Here is a 23769-nt window from a genome sequence, read left to right as displayed (position 1 = left end):
ACGTGAGTATGTTAGGTATGTGACTTTCATTTCTAAATTACAGTATTGTTATTATTTCTTCTAACAGCATTGCATTGTCTTGTGAAGTTAAAACAACTGAAACCCCTTTAAACTGAAATTAAATCAAAGGGGTTTTTATTATGAGCACACAAAGGTATCTTGGGAATGTGTACAAACAGGAAGTGCAGCTAAATTTCGGGAAACAAGGCAGCTTCTCGTACACGCTCTCATTCTTCCTCACTTTCTCTCTGAGACATCATCTCTGCTTCAGTTTTTGCAGTCTTCTTCACTTGAACTCCCTGCTTGTTCGCTGGCATACCTGGCCAGTGTTCATTGGCATGCATATCCTACCAAGCCCAAATCTAAATAATTTTAAAACTCCAGAAACCAGGGCTCTCAGCAGTGTGTCTTTTAGTTTAAATTTTCAAGAGAAAAAACATGATCGGCATGTTTTATAGGATAGAGTTCTATCAGCTACGGCCAAATGGGGTAGGGCCATGTGGAAGCCTGGCCTTAGGTACCTTTCCTTCAGCTGAGATTGGAAGCTTAGGAGGCGGTTCTCAGGGATGCAGGTGGTTGCCCTGCAACAACCACCACTGCTTGAGATAAGATTTAGCAGTAGTGCATCATTACCTCATCGTTCAAAGCTATGGAAAAAAACTAAACGCTGAAATGTAGGCTTACAGAACCTGCAAGAAGAACGTTACAGGAGTTGTTTCCAAAGCTCTGAAACCCAAGGCCATCAGGAAGTATCCTAACAGTTTATCATGCTTTTTCCATTAGCTATTTTACTTCTGAGTGGCCTATCTTTTCCTACTTAGAGTGAGAGGGCAAAGAAGACATCCTACATTCAGAATGAGAGGATGTTAGGTTATGCTCAAAGAAATGCAATGAACTTCCCAAAAGGAAGGTGATCACTTGTGGAAAAATCAACACTAGTGAAAAGAGAGGACCAAATCTCTATCTTTCCTTCAGGTAGCCAAAGTAATATTCTCCCACTATGTCAGGGGCCTGTGGGATTACTCAACAGTTCCTATCAACCCCAGACTTTACCAGTTCATACAAAGCAGGTATGTGTAACAGTGTGCTTATCCAAGCCTGAAGGGATAGCACAAGTGTGTAGGAGCAAATACCGTCTGGATCAAGGTGTTTATGCAGATGCTGGCTTATGTACCTTCACAGATTCCCATCATGACCACACACCCTGGCTAGAGTTGAGAGAATCCTTAAGACATAAATAATGCAACTGTAAATTCTTATGACAAAACTAACAAATATCAAACTGATATGTCAGAAAGAACTTCTTGGTTACAGAGACTTGAAAAGCAGGATAACACTGAAAATCATTTCCAAGTGGGTTTAGTCTGCTTAACTGAGGTCCAAAGCAACTGTGATAATCAATTTTATGTGTCAACTTGGCTAGGCTACAGTCTTCAGTTATTTAATCAAACACTAATTTACATGTTGCTATAAAGGCATTATGTCAGTGTGATTAGAGTCCACCAGTTGATTTTAAGTATGGAGATTATCCTACAAAATCTGTGTGGGCCTGATTTAATCAGTTGAAAAGCCTTAAGAGCAGAGCTGAGACTTCCCTAATGAAAAGAAATTCCACCTATGGATAGCAGACTCACTCTGTGGATGAGAGTTCCAGCCTGCCCTTCTTCTTGGTGGCCTGCCTTACGAAATTCTGACTTCCCTAAGTCAGCCCCAACAATTACATAAATACTTCCCTGCAATAAATCTCTCTCTCTCTCTCTCTTTTTTTCCAGATGGAGTTTGGCTCTTGTTGCCCAGGCTGGAGTGCAATGGTACAATCTCAGTTCACTGCAACCTCTACCTCCCAGGTTCAAGCAATTCTCCTGCCTTAGCCTCCCCAGTAGCTGAGATTACAGGCATGCGCCACCATGCCTGGCTAACTTTGTATTTTTAGTAGAGATGGAGTTTCTTCATGGTGGTCAGGTTGGTCTCGAACTCCCGACCTCAGGTGATCTGCCTGCCTCGGCGTCCCAAAGTGCTGGGATTACTGGTGTGTGCCACTGCGCCCCGCCCCAATAAATCTTTTAATATACATCTCCTACTAGTTCTGTTTCTCTGGTTGAACCCTGGCTGATACAGCAACTAAATAATTATAATAACCCCAAGAGACAAGTACTGTAATTAGCTCCACTTATAAATGAGGAAACTGAGGTAAAGAAAGATTAAGAAACTTGCCCAAGGGAACCCAGCTTCAAAGTGGTGAGGCTGGAATTTTAACCCAGTCAGCCTGATGCCCGGACCTAAGTACTTCACACACTATTCCACAGCTTCTCTGAGTGGTTCTACAATACAGGCAGAACCTAAACAGCTGCAAAAGTACTTTTCTTTCTTTCTTTTTTTTTGACAGAGTCTCACTCTGTCACCTAAGCTGGAGTGAAGTGGCGCGATCTCAGCTCACTGTAACTTCTGCCTCCCGAGTTCAAGTGATCCTCCTGCCTCAGCCTCCTGAGTAGCTGGGATTACAGGTGCACACCACCACACCCAGCTAATTTTTTGTAGACATGAGGTTTCACCATGTTGGCTAGGCTGGTCCCGAACTCCTGACCGCAAGTGATCTGCCCACCTTGGCCTCCCAACGTGCTGGGATTACAGGCATGAGCCACTGCACCCAGCTTGAGAAAGTATTTCTTAAAAATCATTTTGGATTGCCCTAAAAAGCCTCCAAACTTGGGCATGACCTGAGAGTATTTTTTAAAATTCATTTTGGATCACCCTGAGAGTTCCCCAAATTCGAGCACAAACAGTCCAGATTTCAAATACAGGCTTAAGAGTTATGCACTGGTGTCTGCCTTGAATCCAGTGATCTGACTCCTGAATGCCTCCAGAAAGGCCTCTGAAAAGCTCTGAGCATACAGATTTCCAGAGGCTCTGGATTAGTACAAGACCTCTTTTGGAAACTACTCTTTTCGGAATTGAAATAAAAATAACAGAAATGGGTCAACAAATCTGAGCATTTTAACATAAAAATATGAGTTAAACTGGAAGAAACAATATTCTTAGTGGACACCTTCTAGGACAGAGTTCTATCAGCTATGGCTAAATGGCATAAGACCATTTTCTTCTGGTTCATCCATAAACAACAGAGGGAAAGGGAAGAACTTCAAAGAATGTTACAGGCATAAGAATGCAACTCTTCATTAAGACAATTTCATAGTATATATGAAAAGTTTTAAAATGTTCATATATTTTTTATTCCATTATTTCTACTGCCAGGAATTTATCACAAGGAGATAATCAATGATGGTCCATAAAAATACAGGTGTAAGAATCTGATTACAGGATTATTTGTAATAGTAAAATCTGAAAATAACCTAAATGTCTGATAATAGAAAAATAAAGTTTAGTGTATTTACCTGATGGAATACCATGAAAATCATGCTACGGGAAAATGTTCATAAATTATTGTTTTATGAAAAGAAACTTACATATACCATCCCAGTATGTTTTAAAGTACAACGAGCATGCACAAAAGAAAGACTGAACCACCAATATACTGATAGCAATTATCATTACTATTAGTGATTTTAATTTTTTCCTTTTCTTTTTTAATAGGCATGTATTATTTTGTAGTAACAAAATTTAACTGTTTGTTATTGTTTTTGTTTTTTCTTTCTGAAATTGGGTCTTGCTCTGTCACCCAGGCTGGAGTATAGATCACAGCTTACTGCAGCCTTGAGACCTCCTGGGCTTAACCAACCGGCTTACCTCAGTGGTCAGAGTTTCTCTTCAGAATCTATAACCAAGAGAAACCACTGGGCAATAGATAGTGATAAACTTTAAGTCCTGCCTGTCATTCCTTAATAACATCCCTGAACTACCTGTACAAGGCAGTGTACCAGAGAAAACATTATCTTGAGGAAACAGGTTTATAGTTGAGGGAATGTTTGCATTTTTAGACACAATGTTACTCTGAAGCCTTCAAACAATCCATACTTTCCTTCCATTCTTTTATTTTTTTAATTAACAAAGGATACTGATTCTCAGTCCTCCTGTCCAAAAGGAAGGAAGGTCACAAACAAGTCCTTTAGGATTCCTGCCTTACTTTTGCTGCATTTAGAAGTGTTGCAAAAGAGCCAGCTTGCTCAGTCTGCATCTCTGGAAAGAGAGCCTATAACTAAAATGAGATTAGAAGTGGCAAAAACTTACCATGAGGGCAGAAATGAATATTCTGATTTATTATGCAGAGGAGCTGCTAATCAACAAAGATGCTCCCAACCCTGAAATTGAATTCTTGGGACCAGGCCTGATTTCTGGTTTCAGGAAAGGGTTTTACTTTTTTTTTTTAGACGGAGTCTCCCTCTGTCATTTAGGCTGGAGTGCAGTGGCATAATCTCAGCTCACTGCAACCTCTGCCTCCCGGGGTTCAAACGATTCTTCTGCCTCAGCCTCCTGAGTAGCTGGGATTACAGGCACGAACCACCATGCTCGGCTAATTTTTGTATTTTTAGTAGAGACAGGGTTTCACCATGTTGGTCAGACTGGTCTCGAACTCCTGACCTTGTGATCTGCCTGCCTTGGCCTCCCAAAGTGCTGGGATTACAGGTGTGAGCCACTGCGCCTGGCCGGGGTTTTACCTTTAAGGACAAGACTGAATTTCAATCAATGGCAGTTTACTTTTAATGAGATGGGAGGTGATTGAGCTAATTAATGACTGTTCAACAATTCTATCCTAAGATTTTTCCAGAAATTAGCTAGTACGCTTCTGTGATGTACAGTCCTAATCAATACATTTGAAGAATGTGATGTATGCTGTGTTCAATAAGGGATAATATTTGAATAAAAATTTAAAGTCCACTTGCACAAGGGTATTTATTAGTTGGAGTAAAACCATAACCTAAAGACAGATTGAGAGCCACAAAGATGTATATAAATTTCACTTGACTACAGGCTGTTTAACAGTTTTGTAGAACTGTATAAACAACTGCTTCTATATTATACTGCAGAAAGGTAAAAAACTAATATAAAATATGACTCTAAAGGAAAAAGAGGAAAGAATTAGGATGAAAAAAATTTAAAGGCCTGGAGTTCCATGTGCCCTGGACTGCTGAGAAATGGGTGGCCAACATGCCTATCCTGAGAAAAAGTAATAAACACAGGACCAGCTGCTGTTCCAAAGTTAACTGCCTGCTGATAGTTTAATTTGAAACAACTTCAGAAAAGCCCCACACTAAGTACTATGGCAGTGGTAGGCCAGCCAATAAAACTTTTCAATTCCCCAACTGATACACCATATAAATGCTTCATTTTCATTCTCATCACACTAGGGGGAAATGCTAAAGTCACATTTCTGAAAACTACAACAAAACAACACCGTGTGTGTGTGTGTGTGTGTGTGTGTGTGTGTGTGAGAGAGAGAGAGAGAGAGAGAGAGAGAGAGAGAGAGAGAGAGAGAGAGAGTGTGTGTGTGTTCTCTGCAGGACCTCAAAAAAATGTTAATAGTCCTTTCACATCTTCCCTTGCAAAGGAATTTCCCGCCCACAAAACCTGTATGCATTTAAATGTTTCACCTTGTTTATGGCATTACAGATGATGCAGCAAAAGTAATGTTCTCTTATAGCTTAGAAAACATAATGCCAGAAAGTAATTACAGACAGCTATAGTTTATAGAGGTACAGGCATCAAAACATATGGTCAGGGAAATGCTACAGAATTACAGAATTAAACTAAGCCCAGCAGAGTATGGTATTTTAATAGACATATTTAGAAAAGGGAACAGCTAAAACAAGTTAAATCTTTTGCTTTCAGCTAATCTATTTAAAACACAATGTGACGATGGTAAAGTGTCAAAATAAAATCCTCAACATCTTCATAAGATCAACAACAGGATACCAATGCAGAGAACCAAGACCCTTTAAAATTTTTAATGATACAGTGATTGCTATGAGTTTTAACATCAGCAACTATTAACTCTGAGTGTACTAAACCATGTGCTACAAATACTCTGCATGTTGAGTTTCAGTCTCTCCCTGTGCTGGGTGACATTTCAGGCCACATTATGGGGAGGGAAGTTATAATGGGCCTTAGAGAACTTGGAACAGTACCAAACTACCATGAAGCTATCTGACATTTGGGAAGAAAACAGACACACACGGCATATAAAATTTAAAAACTTAAAGTAAGTCAGGCACAGTGTCTCACGCCCGTAGTCCCCGGACTTTGGGAGGCCAAGGCAGGCGGATCACCTGAGGTTGGGAGTGTAAGACCAGCCTGACCAACACGGAGAAACTCCGTCTCTACTAAAAATACAAAATTAGCTGGGTGTTGTGGCACATGCCTGTAATCCCAGCTACTCAGGAGGCTGACACAGGAGAACCGCTTGAACCCAGGAGGACCCGGGAGGCAGAGGTTGTGGTGAACTGAGATCATGCCACTGCACTCCAGCCTGGGTAACAAGAGCAAACCTCCATCTCAAAAGAAATAAACAAACAAGCAACATACTTAATTGTGAATGAAAACCAAAACTAAAAAATCTATCTTAGAAGAACAATAAAGGTTTTCCTACACATCTATACACAAAGATATGAACATAAAGATATTTATTGCAACATCATTTCTAACTGCAATGAATTGGAAACAACCTAAATGCTATCAATAAAGGACTGGTTAAATGAATTATAATAAGGTTACACTGGAAAATTTTACATAGTACTTAAAAAAATAATGAAGTGGAAACTGACATGGTAATACCTTCTAAATAAGTGAAAAATGCAAATTGACAAAAATACACATATGTATACAAACAGATATACAAACACATACATATAAGCACACATACTACACATACACACATGCATATATCCCCATTTATTCTAAATATTATTTAAATATATTTTATATTTACGCATAGAAAGCAGACTAGGATAGACACTGAACCCCACCACTCTTAAGTCACCTGCGGGATAAAGGCAGATACTACATGTTTCTGTACTATTAAAAAATGTTTTCATGTGTTATGCGTAGAACTCTTAAGTGCCAAAAAAGAGACAAAAATTTGCAGAGCAATACAAGATACTTCCAGTAAAAGGAGACATGAGGGCAAGACTATGAGTGGAGGTCAAATCTGAACAGCGTTTAATCAGTTTTTTTCTGAACATTCTTGACTATTTCTTCCTTTTGTCTCTTTAAAAAGAATTCACTCCCCCCAACAGTGTAAAAGTGTTCCTATTTCTCCACATCCTCTCCAGCATCTGTTGTCTCCAGATTTTTTAATGATTGCCATTCTAACTGGCGTGAGATGGTATCTCAAAGTAGTTTTGATTTGCATTTCTCTAATGACCAGTGATGATGAGCATTTTTTCATATGCTTGTTGGTCTCATGTATGTCTTCATTTGTAAAGCGTCTGTTCATATCCTTCGCCCACTTTTGAATGGGCTTGTTTGTTTTTTTCTTGTAGATCTGTTTTAGTTCTTTGTAAATTCTGGATATCAGCCCTTTGTCAAATGGGTAGACTGCAAAAATTTTTTCCCATTCTGTTGGTTGCTGATTCACTCTAATGACTGTTTCTTTTGCCGTGCAGAAGATGTGGAGTTTGATTAGCAATCCCATTACTGGGTATATAACCAAAGGATTATAAATCGTTCTACTATAAGGACACATGCACGTGAATGTTCATTGCAGCACTGTTTACAATAGCAAAGACCTGGAACCAACCCAAATGCCCATTGATGATAGACTGGACAGGGAAAATGTGGTACATATACACCATGGAATATTATGCAGCCATCAAAAATGATGAGGTCGTGTCCTTTGTAGGGACATGGATGAACCTGGAAACCATCATTCTTAGCAAACTGACACGAGAAGAAAATCAAACACCACATGTTCTCACTCATAGGCGGGTGCTGAACAATCAGAACACATGGACACAGGGAGGGAAGCACTACACACTGGGGTCTGTTGGGGGGAAATTGGGGAGGGATGGGGGGTGGGGAGGTGGGGAGAGATAGCATGGGGAGAAATGCCACATATAGGTGAAGGGGAGGAAGGCAGCAAATCACGCTGCCATGTGTGTACCTATGCAACAATCTCGCATGTTCTTCACATGTACCCCAAAACCTAAAATGCAATTAAAAAAAAAGGATTCGGTCAATTTTATGCCTATGTCCTATAAAAACATCATTATCAGAAGCATAGGATTCAAGGTCTCTTGAAAGCCTTTTAAAAAAATATATGAAAATATGCAGAGTTTTTTTGTTTGTTTGTTTGTTTGTTTAAGGAGGCAGGGTCTCACTCTGTCATGAAGGCTGGGATGCAGTGGTGTGATCATAGTTCACCACAGCTGCAAACTCTTGGGCTCGAGCAATCCTCCCACCTTAGCCTTCCAAGCAGGTAGGATTACAGGCATTAGCCACCATGCCCAGCTAATTTCCAGGGATTTAAAAGAGTACACATAATATTGCAAATCCTATCACTTAGCTTAAGAAACAAAGCAGTAAAGATACACTTGAAGCTCCCTGTGGATCCTTTCCTGGCCCATTCATTGGATAATTAATATGCTAATTCCACTGTTTATGACTTCCATACATCTTTCTATACTTTCAGTATCTATATGTAGTTAGTCATAAAAAACATACAACAATGTACTGTTTGTGTTTTGCCCGTGGTCCCTGTTGGTAACAACTCTTCTGCTGTAATGTGAAAGCAGCTAGAGACCATATGCAAATGAACATGGCTGAGTTCCTGTAAAATTTTACTTACAAAATGGTGGCAGGCCAGATTTGACCCATTTGCTGACCTCTGCTTTATATAAATGGATTTATACTATATCTATCCTTCTACAACTTGCTTTTTGTCATCCAAAATTATGTTTCTAAGATTTATCCATGTTGTCACATGCTACATACCCTTACTTCAAACAGGGCTGCTCTGAACTGACAAAGAATCTGAACCTTCTCCTAGTCCCATCTGTGTACTTCCTTGTAAAATCCAGTTTTGTCAAAAAACTGTGGTAAGTCAGTTTAGCAAGAAACCCCATCTTCAACATCAGATTACTCTCAACATCTGATCAGGTTCAATTCCCTCCCCCCTCCCCCCACTGCTGTGATGTCTAATCACCCTGGTCTGTCTTCAGCAAGAACCCTCTTAGGTCATTTTAGCCAGAATCACCTTTACCTCCAATGTTTCCTCTCAGTAATTTTCTATCTACTGACCTCCACACCCTGCTCCTTTACTATAAATTCCCACTTGCCCATGAGTTGAGCCTAACCTATCTCCCCCACTGCAAAATCCCATTGCAGTTGTCCCTATACCTATTACGATGGTCCTGAATAAAGTTTTCCTTACAGTTGTACCAAATTACATACTCTCATATGGGTACTTGGCATTTTCAGTGTTTGAGATTTCTGTGCCAATTCCATGGACGTGAAATGGTATCTCATTATCATGTTAGTGCACATCTTAAAATCCTAGCAAGGTGAAGAATCTTTTCACATATTAACCGGCTACTTAGGTTTCATTTTTTAGGTGTTCCCTACCCATATTTTACTGACTGTTTTTCTTTTTCTTCGTTACGTGTAGTTTTTATTTATCCTGGATATTAACCTTTGTCGCGTATGTGCATTGCACAGTCATGACTTCCTATTTCACATGCTTTTTATGCATTCATGTACAAAAATTTTAAATTTTCACAGTCAAATTTACCAGCCTTTTTATTCATGGTTTGTATTTGTTGAACCTTGTTTAAGAACAAACTATCTACCCCAAATTCATAAAGGTATTCTTATACATTTCTTCAAAATGTTTCCATTTTACCTCTTTACTTTCCTCTTTCGATTTTTATCTCGTCATAAATCAAATTCTGTGTAGATTAAAAATATGGATAATCAGTTGTTCCAGCACCATCTGTTGACATATTCACTTTCCCTCCCTGATCAGTAATGTTGTTTCTATCATTATCACATGACACAGAACTGTATGGATTCATCTGTGTCTGTGGGCTCTTTAGTCTGTTTCAGCAACCTATTTCTATGTTTGCTGACAAAAAACTGTCTTAATTACTTACAAGAGTACACCTCTCCTCTTTGATCTTCAAAATTGCCTTGGTTAGACTTGCTCTTCCTTATAAATTTTAGAATCACTTTGCTGAATTTCCATTTTCTTACTTCTATGATTTTCAGTGAAATTTCATTTAATTTTATGAATGGATATCAAAGGGGATTATAACAGGTGGTTATAAGAAGGCTTTAGGGAGGCCAAGATTCAAATGGCAATTTTTGAGAAATAGATTTAAGGTTCTTTGTTTTGCTGGCTATTTTTGTGCTGTAAAATGTTTCCTTGTAGTAGGTAAAACATTTGAGATAAATTAGCTGGTAATTCAGACCCCTAAGTCATTAAGATCTATTATTTAGAGCTGGTGGGGTGGTAGAAAGAGCTCTTAATTTTCTACTGTGGCACTGACTGCCATAGGGCTTAACATTCTTTATTATCTTTATCTCCTACTTCCCTCTAATTAGTTTCCCAAACTGCCATTCCATGGTATTTTTTTCTAGATGTTATTAATAGCTATGTCTGGGAAAAGAAGTTATAAATTCAAATAAATTTTTAAACAGGTGTGTAGTATTGCTCTCACTTACAGTTTTATAATGTACTTGAATGTATCAAAGACCGAGGAGTATCACAGTAAAGAAATATGTCTAATTTTGTTTAACTCGCCATTTGACAAACTTTTCTGTATATTAACACTTATTTCTTGGCATACTGATTAATATCCTACAGAACAGAGTTCTATGGGACATCAATTTGGGAAATGGTGTGTTTAGACTGATAAGGCTGACACAAGAACAACTTAGATATTTCTCACATGTATATAGATCAATCTGCAGCAAGCAAATCAACATCAAAACAAAGTAATCAAAAAACACCCAGGATGCCTCTTAAAAAATGCTTAAACAGTGTTTTGTTTTGTTTTGTTTTTGTTTGGGATCTTAGTGTTGGCCTACATGTGATAAAACTTTTCCTTTAACTTGACAAGAATTATGTTTTCCTTCTTATTTCAGTACTGAAGTGAAAGAACAGGCAGATGTCCCAGATTTATTCACCTCTTACTATGAAAGCTATAGGAGAGCTTGGCCTCTAAAAACACAAACAAGAGAAATGCATTTCTGTTATCGCTGCTGGGCTGAGCCCATCATTCTTGCTGCCGAGTGGCCTGAGGAGAACCAGAAAACATACAGAAATTAAATGACTTTATGTTTATATTTTCTTCTTTCTGCTCTGTTGATGAAGCAGGTATTAATCTGCTTGATGCACTGCTGGCCTGGCGGGGTAGCCCTGCTCAGCTGAGGATGGCAGGAGAAGAACAGGTCATCGCCATTGTCAGTAGGCACCCTGGACAGAAAACGATGGCCTTTGAAAAAACATTCCTCCTTTCTTATAGAGCATCACTCCTTGCTGTTGTAACACACATATCCAATAATAGTTGTGGGCGAGCTTTTGAGAGTCAGGTTCTTACTGATTTGCAAGGGAAAAATACTGACATTTCCCTTTCTCTCCTCAAAATACCTTTGGCATTCATTTATTCAACAAACAGTTATTTATTGTTTATTGTGGGCTAGGCACTCTATTAAGTGCCAGCGTTACTAAGACCAGTAGCACAGTCCTAGAGAACTTAACAGTATAAACAACAGATTAAAGAATACTCAGAATACTTTCCAAATACCCTCAGGAGTACCACAGCACTGCCTAAAATATAACTGTAAAGACTGGGAACTTCACTTTAGCATCAATAGATTCTCAGAGATTGGGAGTCTAAGTCCACAAGAATGGATTCTCCATCAACCTGGAGACTTTTTCTTATTTTCTATTGTATCCTGAGCCAGAATAGAGACTCAAAAGAGATATTTATTGGCTATTAGTGAGCAAGGAGCTGGAGCCATCTAGAATAATGACTTAGCCATGCATGAATCTTCTTGATTTCTATTTCCAGTGCTAGCTTGTTTAGCTTTTCCTTGACAGTATTCCCTTACTGAGTAGCCCATTCCATTTTTGACCAGTTCTGTCAGGAAATTCTTCCTCATTTTGTGCAGAAACACATCCTCCTCCAAGTTCCACCCACAGAGGTGCATTCTGTCCTCTGGGGCTCCCAGGAACACACACACAATAATTCTCTCCATTGTTTCTTTCTATTTTGAAATTTTCATGTCTACAAAAAAGCTGAAGAAACAGTATAACACCTATATGCTTTTCATCTATTCACCAATTATTAATAGTTTCCAATATCTGCTTCTTTATTGCTCATCCTGGGTTTTTTCCCCTGAATTGAGATTTAGTTGCAAACATAAAACTTTATCACCCTTAATACTTTGGCATATATCTCCTAAGAATCACATTCTCCTGCATAATAACATTTCTATTCTACACCTAAAAGAGTAATATTTAATAAAATATCATTTAAAATTAAATCCATGTTTAAATTCTCCCCTCCCCAACCTTTTTTAAAGTTGGGATTTTTCAGTCCTAGATTTTTTTTTTTTAATTCACATATTAGATTTGGTTGTCAGTATCTCTTTGGTCTCTCTCGCGCGTGCACGCAGTGGTGTGATCTGGGCTCACTGCAACCTCCTCCTCCCGGGTTCAAGCAATTCTCCTGCCTTAGCCTTATAAGGAGCTGGGATTACAGGCATGCACCACCATGCCCATTTAATTTTTAGTAGAGATAGGGTTGGCCATCATGTTGGCCAGGCTGGTCTCAAATTCCTGACCTGAAACGATTCACCTGCCTTGGCCTCCCAAGTGCTAGGATTACAGGCATGAGCCACTGTGCCCAGCCTCTTTGGTCTCTTGTAATCTGGAATGTTCTCCCAGTCTCTCTCTCTCTCTCTTTTTTTTTTTTTTTTTTTTTGCTGGGACTACTACATAAGTGTACTGCTTATCTCATGAGTGATAATATACATCTTGATCACTTGATTTAGATGGTGACTACTAGGTCTCTCCATTGAAAAGGTAAATTTTCCCCCTTTGCAATTAAAAACTGATCTAGGGGGTGATATTTTAACAACTTTTCTTTTTTTTTTGAGACGGAGTCTCACTCTGTCACCCAGGCTGGAGTGTGCTGGCATAATCTTGGCTCACTGCAGCCTCTGCCTCCCAGGTTCAAGTGAGTCTCCTGCCTCAGCTTCCCGAGTAGCTGGGACTACAGGCATGTGCCACCATGCCTAGCTAATTTTTTGTATTTTTAGTAGAGATGGGGTTTCATCGTGTTAGCCAGGATGGTCTTGATCTCTTGACCTCGTGATCTGCCCACCTCGGGCTCCTAAAGTGCTGGGATTACAGGTGTGAGCCACCGTCCCCAGCCTTCCCAACTTTTTATAGAAGTTTTAGCTGCCACTGATGATCTTTGCCTGCAACATCTGTTACTTTGAGAATTACAAAATGATTTTCTAAATTCTGTCATTTCTTCTACATGGGATCCATTATCGTAATTTTTTTGGATATTCAAATTGCCCCAAAATTTGGCCACTGAAAATCCCTTGAAGCTACCAACTGTCTTTTCAACATGACCCCATTAGCTGAGCACTTCCTAGCTTTCTATCACAACGAGAAGTACAGGATCATCTTGTATTTTCCCCTAACCCAGATCCAGAATCCACTATTCCTCCAGTGGCCAGGGTTCCTCTTAGTAGGGAACAACATTTATCAGGAAGAATTCTGCTAGTTTCCTCCATGTACCAGCCTCTGGGTGTTTGAAGCCAGTTATCATTTCCATCCCATGCACTTCCCCAAACTTCCATATCTAGGCTAAGTTCTCCCAATTCCTCATACCAGTCTTTCTATGATTTAGCTTTGACTTTTCCCTTCTTTTTCATCTTCCCTGTTCCAACTCAGCTGCTATATTCTAGACCAGTGGCCCCCCCCAACCTGACTACGCATCAGAATCACTGGGGGACTTGTTTAATACACAAATTTTGAGGATTCATTCCAGACTTATTAAATAGAATCTCTGGGGTGGGGCACAGGATTATGTTTTTCATTTTTTTTAATGTGATATCTATATAACCAATCCACTGCATACTTCAATTTTTCAAGGTCTTGTGGACCCTGAATTGAACAGAATATCAAAACTATGGTCTAGAGCTACCACTTTTAGACTGAGTATTAAACTTCTTTCATTGTAATCAAATCAGTACAGACTCTTTTTGGGGGAAGTAGACATAGTGACATAACATTTTTGATTCATGGTGAATTTATGAAGAACTAAATCCTTCAGACTTTTTCAAACATATTTGTAAGTCACATCCTTATCTTTTTATGTTCCACTGGTGTTTCATTCTAAGGATTTGGATTTGTGGCTATTAAAATTCATATTGCTCAGTTCAGTCCAATCTTCAGAATGTCAAAGGTCTTAGGGATCCCGGTTTTATCAAGCTAAGTATTTTTTGCCCTTCCAACTTTTTGTCACCCACAGTTAAGCATGCTGTCAAAGTCCTTTCTCTTACATTGCCTTACTTTTATTTTGAACAGATAAGACAGTGTATTGCTACGTTGCCCAGGCTAGTCTTGAACTCCTGGGCTCAAGTGATCCTCTTGCCTCAGCCTCCCAAGTAGCTGGGATTACAGGTGTGAACCACCATGCCTGGCTGCTATTCTTTTTAAGTATCTAAAACAAAACAATCTTACAAACTGTTTAATGATTATGGTGGTAGATACATAATTGTACATGCCTGTCAAAACTAATAAGATTATACACAAAAAAGAATGAATTTTAATATATGTAAATTGTACCTGGAAAAAAAGTCAGTCGGTATTTTAAATACCCAGCTATATTCTTCTCTCAGATTTGGTCTCACTAACATTTTGATTGATTATTTTTGCAAAATGCATTGCTATTCTAAGTAATGAAGTTTTTATAGATTGGGTACATTAACAATTTAATGAGTACATTACTTTAACAAGTCCCATAACATAAAATATAAAAAAGGTAGTAGAATATGGAAAAAGAAATTAATATTAGAAAAATTACAATCTTTCATAGTAGTGGGTTAAAAATATTAAATACCGCCTGTCAGTCCTGCCTACAAGAAGTCAGACAATTTTCTGTTTGACAAGGATTTTTTAATGTGCTCAGTGTTGGAGAAATTCTAGTGAAATATCCTCAGTGTGGTTGGGAGCTTAAGGGATACAACCTTCCTGGCCACTTGAAATACCTAACAAGAACATAAAATAATCCATTTGAATATATACATACACATATAATCTAAAAGTCTAGAAAGAAATGTACCAAAATTTAAGCAATAGCCAGCCGTCTCTGGCTGATGGACGGAAGTCTGGGTTTTGTTTTGTTCTGCATTTTTCATGCTTTGTATTTTTAAAATATCTTTTAAATTTCTACAGTGAGCCTATATTAGTTTTATGATTAGGAAAATAGCAATACACACTTAAAAAGTACTGGTTAAAGGGAGGGGAGGAAAATAAGTCACAAAAATAAAGAAATGAGAGTAAAATAATTGTTATAAAGATATATCTGTCACTTATAGGAATTCTCAAAATAAAACATGTTTTCCAGGTAGTCAATAGTTTTATAAGAAATTTTTATTCAGAGAATCAACAAGATTTCCCTTATGAAGCTTCTCTGAATGCCACAGAAGATTCCAATAGACAGTAGCTCTAAAGAGGACACTTATATTGCCTCCAAACAACATTTTTCAAACAAAAAGCTTCATACAGAATTATTGGATAGTGTAAATTCATACCTTGAAGAACGATGTTCTGGTTTATTTCGTTCGTTGCGATCTGTGGAAAAAGAAGATGGTTACATGTCAAAATGTTCTTTCAAAGCTCTGGAAAGAAGTTTTTAAATACTAGCTACTATACCATGAGATTTCACAAAGGACTGTTCAAAGGTAGTTTTGTCTTCCTAAGTATAAGGCTCTTCATCACTTTTGAGAGGATTTGCCTGACAGAGGTAGAAAAGACTCAACGAAGAACAGGCATAAAAACTTTTTCTGGTTAAAGTCATCTACTCGGAAAACGTATCCTTACATGTATTATCTCATTTTAAAAGGTCTTTCCTGTGCTAAACACTTTGCTAAAACTAGAAGAGATTTAGCTAAGGAAAGAAAGCAAGGAAACTGCAAAGCCACAGATTACTCAGCTCAAAAAAATCATTCCATGAATCATGGTTGGCAGCAGCTTCTAAGAGGATGGGGAGAGGGGAAAAATGAGCAGTCAGCTACAACATCTGCAAATACTAAGACCAGCACAGCTTCACCCTTAACTATCTATCACCCAGAACATTTCAGAAGTTGAATGTTTCTCCAGTAATTAGATATAATGTGCTCTCTATGTAAAATTTTTGATCGTCACAACTGGGAAGAAGGGAGCTCTCATGAGTAGAAAGCAGGAATGTTGCTAAAAGTCCTACAATGCATAGGGAAGCCCTTTTTATCAAAACAATTATGTCATCCAAAATGTCAGTAGTGCAGAGGTGGAGAAACCCTGCTATAGGGTAAGAAATAAAAGCACAGATGCTTGAACTTTTCAAAAGTGCTTCTCCAGACTGCTGTAAAAGGCTATTATCAACCTTGAGACTATCATAGACAAGAGAAACCACCACAAAACCCACAATTTGTCTTTTTTGAATCTGAGTAACAATTTTCCCCCCACTATATGCTTAAGAATTAAAAATGCAATAAAAGGCCTCAGTGTTATGCAAAAATAAACAATATAAAGCAATATACAAACTACAACATATCCTAAGCAATGATTTTAAGAAAAAATCCTACAAAATATTGTCAAAATACAGTTTTCTATAGTATCTTCTGAATTAATGCTAACAAGATAGAATTTAATGGCAAAGTAAAGATTAGACAGGAATTCTTTTAGTTTTTCCTTAATTTTATTGCTAGTGGAAGAATAAGGATTATGAAACATACTCTAAAACTTCTAGAAAGAATAGGATTTATACAGTTAAATGTATGTAACAATTCTTTCTGAATGAGTTCATAATAAAAAAGAAATGTTTTTCAAAGCCAAAAAGTTAGTACTCATGAAAACACTGTTCTCTGAAAGACTAATAAGTAGAAGGATTCACAAATAAAGCATGTCTGCTTACATGTAATGCTCTCCAAATACACAAAGTTAGCATGCTTCTGGTTCCAATTTCTCTACACTGTGACTTAGTATTACTGCAGCTTTTAAAACTTTTCTGTTTTAACTTGGTTTTACCCCTCCCTTAAATGAAAATATGTTTTCATTTGATGAGTACTAAGATTTTAAAGTCATAGTAATACAGCGCACATTTAAATCATGTTTCTCAATCGTTCTTCTCCAGTTTTTAGCCTGCTAGCTTCGCTACAAAAGTGAAGTAAAATGTCTCAAAATAAAGTCAGAAACTGAATACAGATGAGCTATCCTCATATAACAAAGTAACAACTCTTACCTGTGGCTAAAGTCAAGCTAAAACTCTGTCCAGAACATCATTTGGTGTGGCTGTGATCCTAGTTTGATAGTTTATTTAGTCTGTAGTAGCAAATTTCCCCACTAATCTTCCTAGTGGCACAGCACACAAAAGGAAGGGAGAAACAGAGTCATGATGCATGTAAACAAGACTCAGTATCCAAGGGTTTCCCTCCAGGGCCTGTTCTGATTGGCAGATGTGCTATGACCAGTCTGCACAGCTGGAATGTGGCCACTCAGGAAGCAAATGGCTCACAGCTCTCCTTCATTCTTGGTTAAAACAGGAAATTCTGCCGTCATTTTTATACTTTCTGCTCTAAGAAAATATGAATCCCTTCTCATAGCACTTCTCTATTGAACCGGTAATTAAAATTCAAGGAAATACTTGATTATCTGCTGGAGGAAATTTTAAACATTTCTCCCAAAATTCACTGTTAGTGTTATCTGTGTTACATTCCTGTGTAAATACGGATATACAGTACTTATAAAATGCTACTCCTAAGAACTCATACAGTTGATAATTTGAGGGTAAGGGTAAATTATCCATTATTCACAATATTTCCCATCCCTCACCTCTTGACAATGAAAAACAAATTAAAACACATGTTCTTGATCTTTTCCCTCAAAGTATACAAATATTTGGATTTCCCATTTTGACACATAGCCATCTTTTAGCTTAAATACATACAAATATGTGGGGTGTGTGTTGTATATCTGTGTGTCTTATATACTTATACTTTTTCATATACTTAACATTTTAAATAAAGTAATTTTCATGATAGTCAAGATTATTGTGCAATTGTCAAGAAATATATTAGTGGAAATGATAAGTTCTTGGCAAAATAATAAGTGGTTATTATTTTGGTCCAAAAGCCAAGACTGAACAAAACAAATCACTGAGGGTGGATTCAGAATCTGCTTTTTTACCAACAAAACAGTTGGATAAAATCCCTTAAGAATGAGAACAGATCTATAGCAAACATGGAAATTTAATCTTGGCTATATATAGTGCTTTAAGTGTATGGATTTTATTTCAAATCAAATACTCTTCAGCACATTCTTCCGATTTTTTCTTTTCTTCCTTTTTTTTTTGAGACAAGGTTTTGCTCTGTACTCCAGGCTGGAATGTGGTGGTTCAATCACAGCTCGCTGCAGCCTTCAGCTCCTGGGCTCCAGTGATCCTCCCACCTCAGCCACAAGTAGTTGAAGTAGCTGAAGTAGTTAGGATTACAGGCACATGCCACCATGTCCAGCTAATTAAAATTTTTGTTGTTGCTGTTGAGACAGGGTCTCCCTATTTTGCCCAGGCTGGTCTCAAACTTCTGGACTCAAGGGATCCTCCTGCCTTGGCCTCCCAAAGTGTTGAGATTACAGGTATGAGCCACCGTGTTCAGCCTTCCAATTTTTTTTTAGTTTCTAATTTTCAAATAATTGGGGGAGGATATTTCTAAAGGTTTTCTAAACTTCTGCATATTTAGAAATCATATGAATTACTTTCTAGCCCAAAGTCTCACCATTTCTATACAAAAAGTTATTAAAAATAAAATGCCTTAACTCTAAAATTTGCCAAATGCTGCACATTTGCTGTGGATAATATACTTATTCCAGGTTCCCACCCAGCAGAGCACGATGGCTTAGGTCACTCAAAGACCAGCAGTACATTCTCAGTGTGATGGTAAGCATGGCTGGGTAACCATGTAATGGTTTTGTAGGTATGTATATCTTTCTTACATACACACACCCCTACCTCTTGCATTCCTTGTCCCTCTCATCCATGCTTCATGGTTAATAAAGCTAACTGAGCAATGGAAGAGTACTCTGTAAGCAGAACAAAAACAGAAAAAGAGGCAGAGGCTGTATGCGGTGGCTCACGCCTGTAATCCCAGCACTTTGGGAGGCCGCGGTGGACAGATCACCCAAGGTCAGGAGTTCGAGACCAGCCTGGCCAACACGGCAAAATCCCATCTCTACCAAAAATACAAAACATTAGCTGGGTGTGGTGGTGCACGCCTGTAATCCCAGCTACTCAGGGGGCTGAGGTGGGAGGATCACTTGAGCCCGGGAGACAAAAGTTACAGTGAGCTGAAATTGTGCCATTGCATTCCAGCCTGGGTGACAGAGTGAGACTCTGTCTCAAACAAAACAAAAAACAAAAACAAAACAAGGCGGAGCTGGCACAAAGACTGTTGGTTGTGTGTGTATAAATGCTGTGGGGGAGATGTGATGTGAAGGATGCGATGGGAGGACCCATGGTATGTCAAGAGGACTGAAGAACACTTTCATGGGTCAAGGACTCCATGTAAGAACTTCAGATTATCCGCATTTTCCTTTCATGTCAACTTGGTTCTACGTAATCTAGACACACGATTCCAATGTTTATGTATTTAGGTGTTATATCACTTATATAGAAATGGGCCCCTGTTCTGGCAGGGACAGATTTTGGGTCTGGTTATCCAGATCCTACTGATGTGGAACCATTCAGGGTGATTCTAACTCTAAAAACACTTTGAAATAGAGATGACAAAAATGCAAATGTCATCTTTGCTTTGATTAAAACTAAGAAGAACAGCCAACTTGGAACTTATTAGAATCTGTTGTAAGACATTTAGGCTTTGATGATTTAGCTTTGATCACTTAACTGGAGAGAAAAATCAAATCCCATTGGGTAGGGACTTACTTTACTAACTCAAGTTGGAAATGAAAGGCCTGAAATCATTCTTTGAAATTAGGGGGAAGGCTCAGCCTACATGAATGAATTTATACAGATATACTCACAATGGAGTAAAAAGTGGTTTAAAGTGAGTCTATCTTATACGTCATATTGGCATACCAAAATTCTTTAGCAGGAGCATTACCAATGAAGACATTCTGTAGCAAACTCCCAAGCATTACTGTTAAGTTCCAGCTTAGGAGTATATATAGCATATATTATTTTTAAAATGTGGATGAACCCTACATAAACCCTTTGTGCTATTAACTAAAGGTTCCTTGGGGCTGAAAAGGAAATATTTGTAGTAGCAATGTCATTACATCTTTACTTATGACAAGCAGAATAAATAAAACAACGAACTCATCCATTATAAGGCATAAGATACCCAGGGTTCATAAATCTTACTCTGGTGATTCTTTAAAAGATTGCAAAACTGATTCCAAACAAGTAGAATGTGGATGGTATTTTATTTATCAGATATCAGAATTTCAAATACTTTTCTAAAAACTTTAGATGGTTCTTATATTTGGGCAGAGAAAACTGCAAATATGTGTATTTGCAGTCTTTTTCAAGTGTATATATACATATATACTTTAAATATATATATATAGTTTAAATATATATACTTGAAAAGAAGGCAGTGCTCATTCCGCAAAGTTACTGACACCAACTAATACCAATCCACCTCCACTTTCTGTTTGATGGCCTTGTTTCGGTGTGTCTCAAAGCTATTTTTATTTACATCTGAGATTCCCACAGTGATGGTCTATTGTTCTTTAAATGACAGGTTTTCAGTAAATATATGCTGAACTAACACACTGTTGAACTCAAGTAAGAAAGTTCCTACTCTCCTGGTTAAAAAAAGCTAAGAAATTAAAGAGGGTCTCTGTTAGTTACCAATGCAGAGGAGAAACAAGACGTATTACAGAGAAGTTTACATGGCTGCTGCCGCCCATGCTTCTATGGGTAAGTGAGAAAGTGTGGTCTACAGCACTATCAACACTGACACCTTTCATTAATTAAAGTGTGCAAATTCATTAAAATACAGTACTCTAAATACACAGGAAGGGAAGAATTGGAGATGGAAAGGAAGTTTTTTCAATAAAGAATTTATGCTTTGGCTGGGTGTGGTGGCTCATGCCTTAATCCCAGCACTTTTGGAGGCTGTGGTGGGTGGATCACTTGAGATCAGGAGTTCAAGACCAGGGTGGCCAACATGGCGAAACCCTATCTCTACTAAAAATACAAAAATTAGCTGGACATGGTCTTGCACACCTGTAATCCCAGCTACTCGGGAGCCTGAGGAAGGAGAACTGCTTGAACCTGGGAGGCAGAGGTTGAAGTGAGCCAAGATTGTGCCACTGCACTGCAGCCTGGGGGATGAAGCAAGACTCTGTTTCAAAAAAAAAAAAAAAGAATTCATGTTTCAACAAAGTAGCAGACTGTCTCTGGAATGTTTTTTCCTTACCATGCCCTCTGTTTTTACCCTAATTTTAGGTTCTTATCAGCAATTGTCTGGACTCTTATGTCCTGACTGGATTTTCTGGCCCCAGTTTCTTCCCCTCCAACCCAATCATATTGCTGGCCAAATAAATCTAGGCCTCAGAAAAACTATAAATCACTTAGATCTTGAGAGGATTAAATGAGATAATGCCAGGGACATTCTAGCACCCTGCCTGTTCACTTAAGCACACCATAAATGTCATCTGCCATCATGTTGTTAAAAGGCCAGCTATTAACTAGTTGTAGCAAATGATACTGCACTGTAGTGACTGTACAAGTTATTTAACCTCCCTAAGCCTCAGTTTTCTCATCTACAAAATAGTGGAAAATACTATCCTTATGGAGCTTTTATGAGAATAAGTAAATTAAAGGGTCTGAAAGGTTTAGCTCAATATCTAGACCATCAATTCTATGACTCTAATTCTGTTACTACCGCTCTTATAATATCTTTAATGCATGGCTCAAGAACCACCTTCTCCATGAAGCTGTCTCTGATTCCTCTTTCTCTTCAGCATCCTTGTATTCATTTCTTATTGCCACTGTACTAAATTACCACAAATTTAGCCACTTAAGACAACAAAAATGTATTATCTTAGCGCTCTAGAGGCCTGAAGTCAAAATGAGTCTCACTAGACCCATTAATGCAGGGATCCCCAGCCCCTCGGCCATGGACCAGTACTAGTCCTTGGCCTGTTAGGAACTGGGTCGCATGGCAGGAAGCGGTGAGAATTACTGCCTGAGCTCTGCCTCCTGTCAGATCAGCATTGGCACTAGATTCTTTTTTTTTTTTTTTTCCACAAAACATCAAAAAATGAGTATGACAGCAAAATTCTCATGAGAATGCAAGTGGAACAACATCTTAAAAGCAGTGAAAGAAACATTCCAACCTTGAAGACTTTATCCAGTGAAAATATCTTTCAAAAATGAAGATGAATTAATGACTCCCACACTCAAAAGCTGAAAGAATTTATCACCAATAGCTGCATACTCCAAGAAATGTTAGAGGAAGACTTCCAGATAGCAGCAAATAATACAATATGGGAATCTGGATCTGCACAATAGAATGAAAAGCACTGTGGCAACTATATGGGTAAATATATGTTTTTTCTTGTAATTCAAATATTTTCTTTTTCTTTTTCTTTTTCTTTTTTTAGAGGAAGAAAGAGAGAAAGAAAGAAAGAGAAAGGAAAAAAAAGAAAAAGAAAAAAAAAAGAATGAAAGAGAGAAAGAAAGAGGAAGAGGAAGAGGGAGAGACAACAGGGGTGTTAGGTGTTGCTTTATTGCCCAGGCTAGAATGCAGTCTAAAAATGGGTATGCCTGTAATTGTGTTTAATAATAGAGACATAAAAAAAAAAATGAGGGAAGAAAATAACAAGCAGCCAACCAATATTTCATTTAAACCTATAAATAGGTGTGATGTAGTACTGATAAGAGTGTATATTTTGTGTATTTAAAGTGGAGAGTTCTATAAATGTTAATTAAGTCTACTGGTTCCGGATCTGAGTTCAAGTCCTGGATATCGATGTTAACTTTCTGTCTCATTGATCTGTCTAATATTGATGTTGAAGTCTCCCACTATTATTGTGTGGGAGTCCAAGTCTCTTTATAAGTCTTATATATCTGGGTATTCCTGTATTGGGTGCATATATTTTTAGGATCTTTAGCTCTTCTTGTTACATTGATCCTTTTATCATTATGTAATATCCTTCTTTGCTTCTTTTGATCTTTGCTGCTTTAAAGTCTATTTTATCAGCAAAAATTGCACCTCCTGCTATTTATTTATTTTTGCTCTCCATTTGGTTGGTAAATTTTTCTCCATCCCTTTGTTTTGAGTCTTTGTGTATCCTTACATGTGAGATGGATCTGGATGTAGCATACCAATGGGTCTTGGCTTTTTTTGTCTGTCTGTGTCTTTGGATTGGGGGATTTAGTCAATTTAAATTTAGAATTAATAACAATATATGTGAGTTTGATATTGCCATTTAATGTTAGCTGGATGTTTTGCCCATTAGTTGATGCAAGTTCTTAATTATGTTGATGTTCTATATTTTTTGGTATTTTTTAGAAAGGCTGATACTGGTTGTTCCTTTCTATTTGTAGTGGTTCTTTCAGAAGCTCTTGTAAA

General features: G+C 38.0%; 1 protein-coding gene across 1 annotated transcript in view; it reads right to left on the bottom strand.

Moving 5' to 3' along the window:
- The window catches only part of SH3D19 (SH3 domain containing 19), a 210826-nt gene that overhangs the window by 93023 nt on the left and 94034 nt on the right, over positions 1-23769 (bottom strand). Inside the window, exon 2 of the mRNA XM_037735525.1 lies at positions 15727-15766. Coding sequence (XP_037591453.1) covers positions 15727-15766 — 40 coding nt within the window. The remainder of the gene's footprint in view (positions 1-15726; positions 15767-23769) is intronic.

This window comes from Cebus imitator, unplaced genomic scaffold (assembly GCF_001604975.1).
Source record: "Cebus imitator isolate Cc_AM_T3 unplaced genomic scaffold, Cebus_imitator-1.0 Scaffold826, whole genome shotgun sequence".
In the NCBI taxonomy this organism is placed as follows: Eukaryota; Metazoa; Chordata; class Mammalia; order Primates; family Cebidae; genus Cebus; species Cebus imitator.
This window is presented reverse-complemented; position numbering and strand designations above follow the sequence as displayed.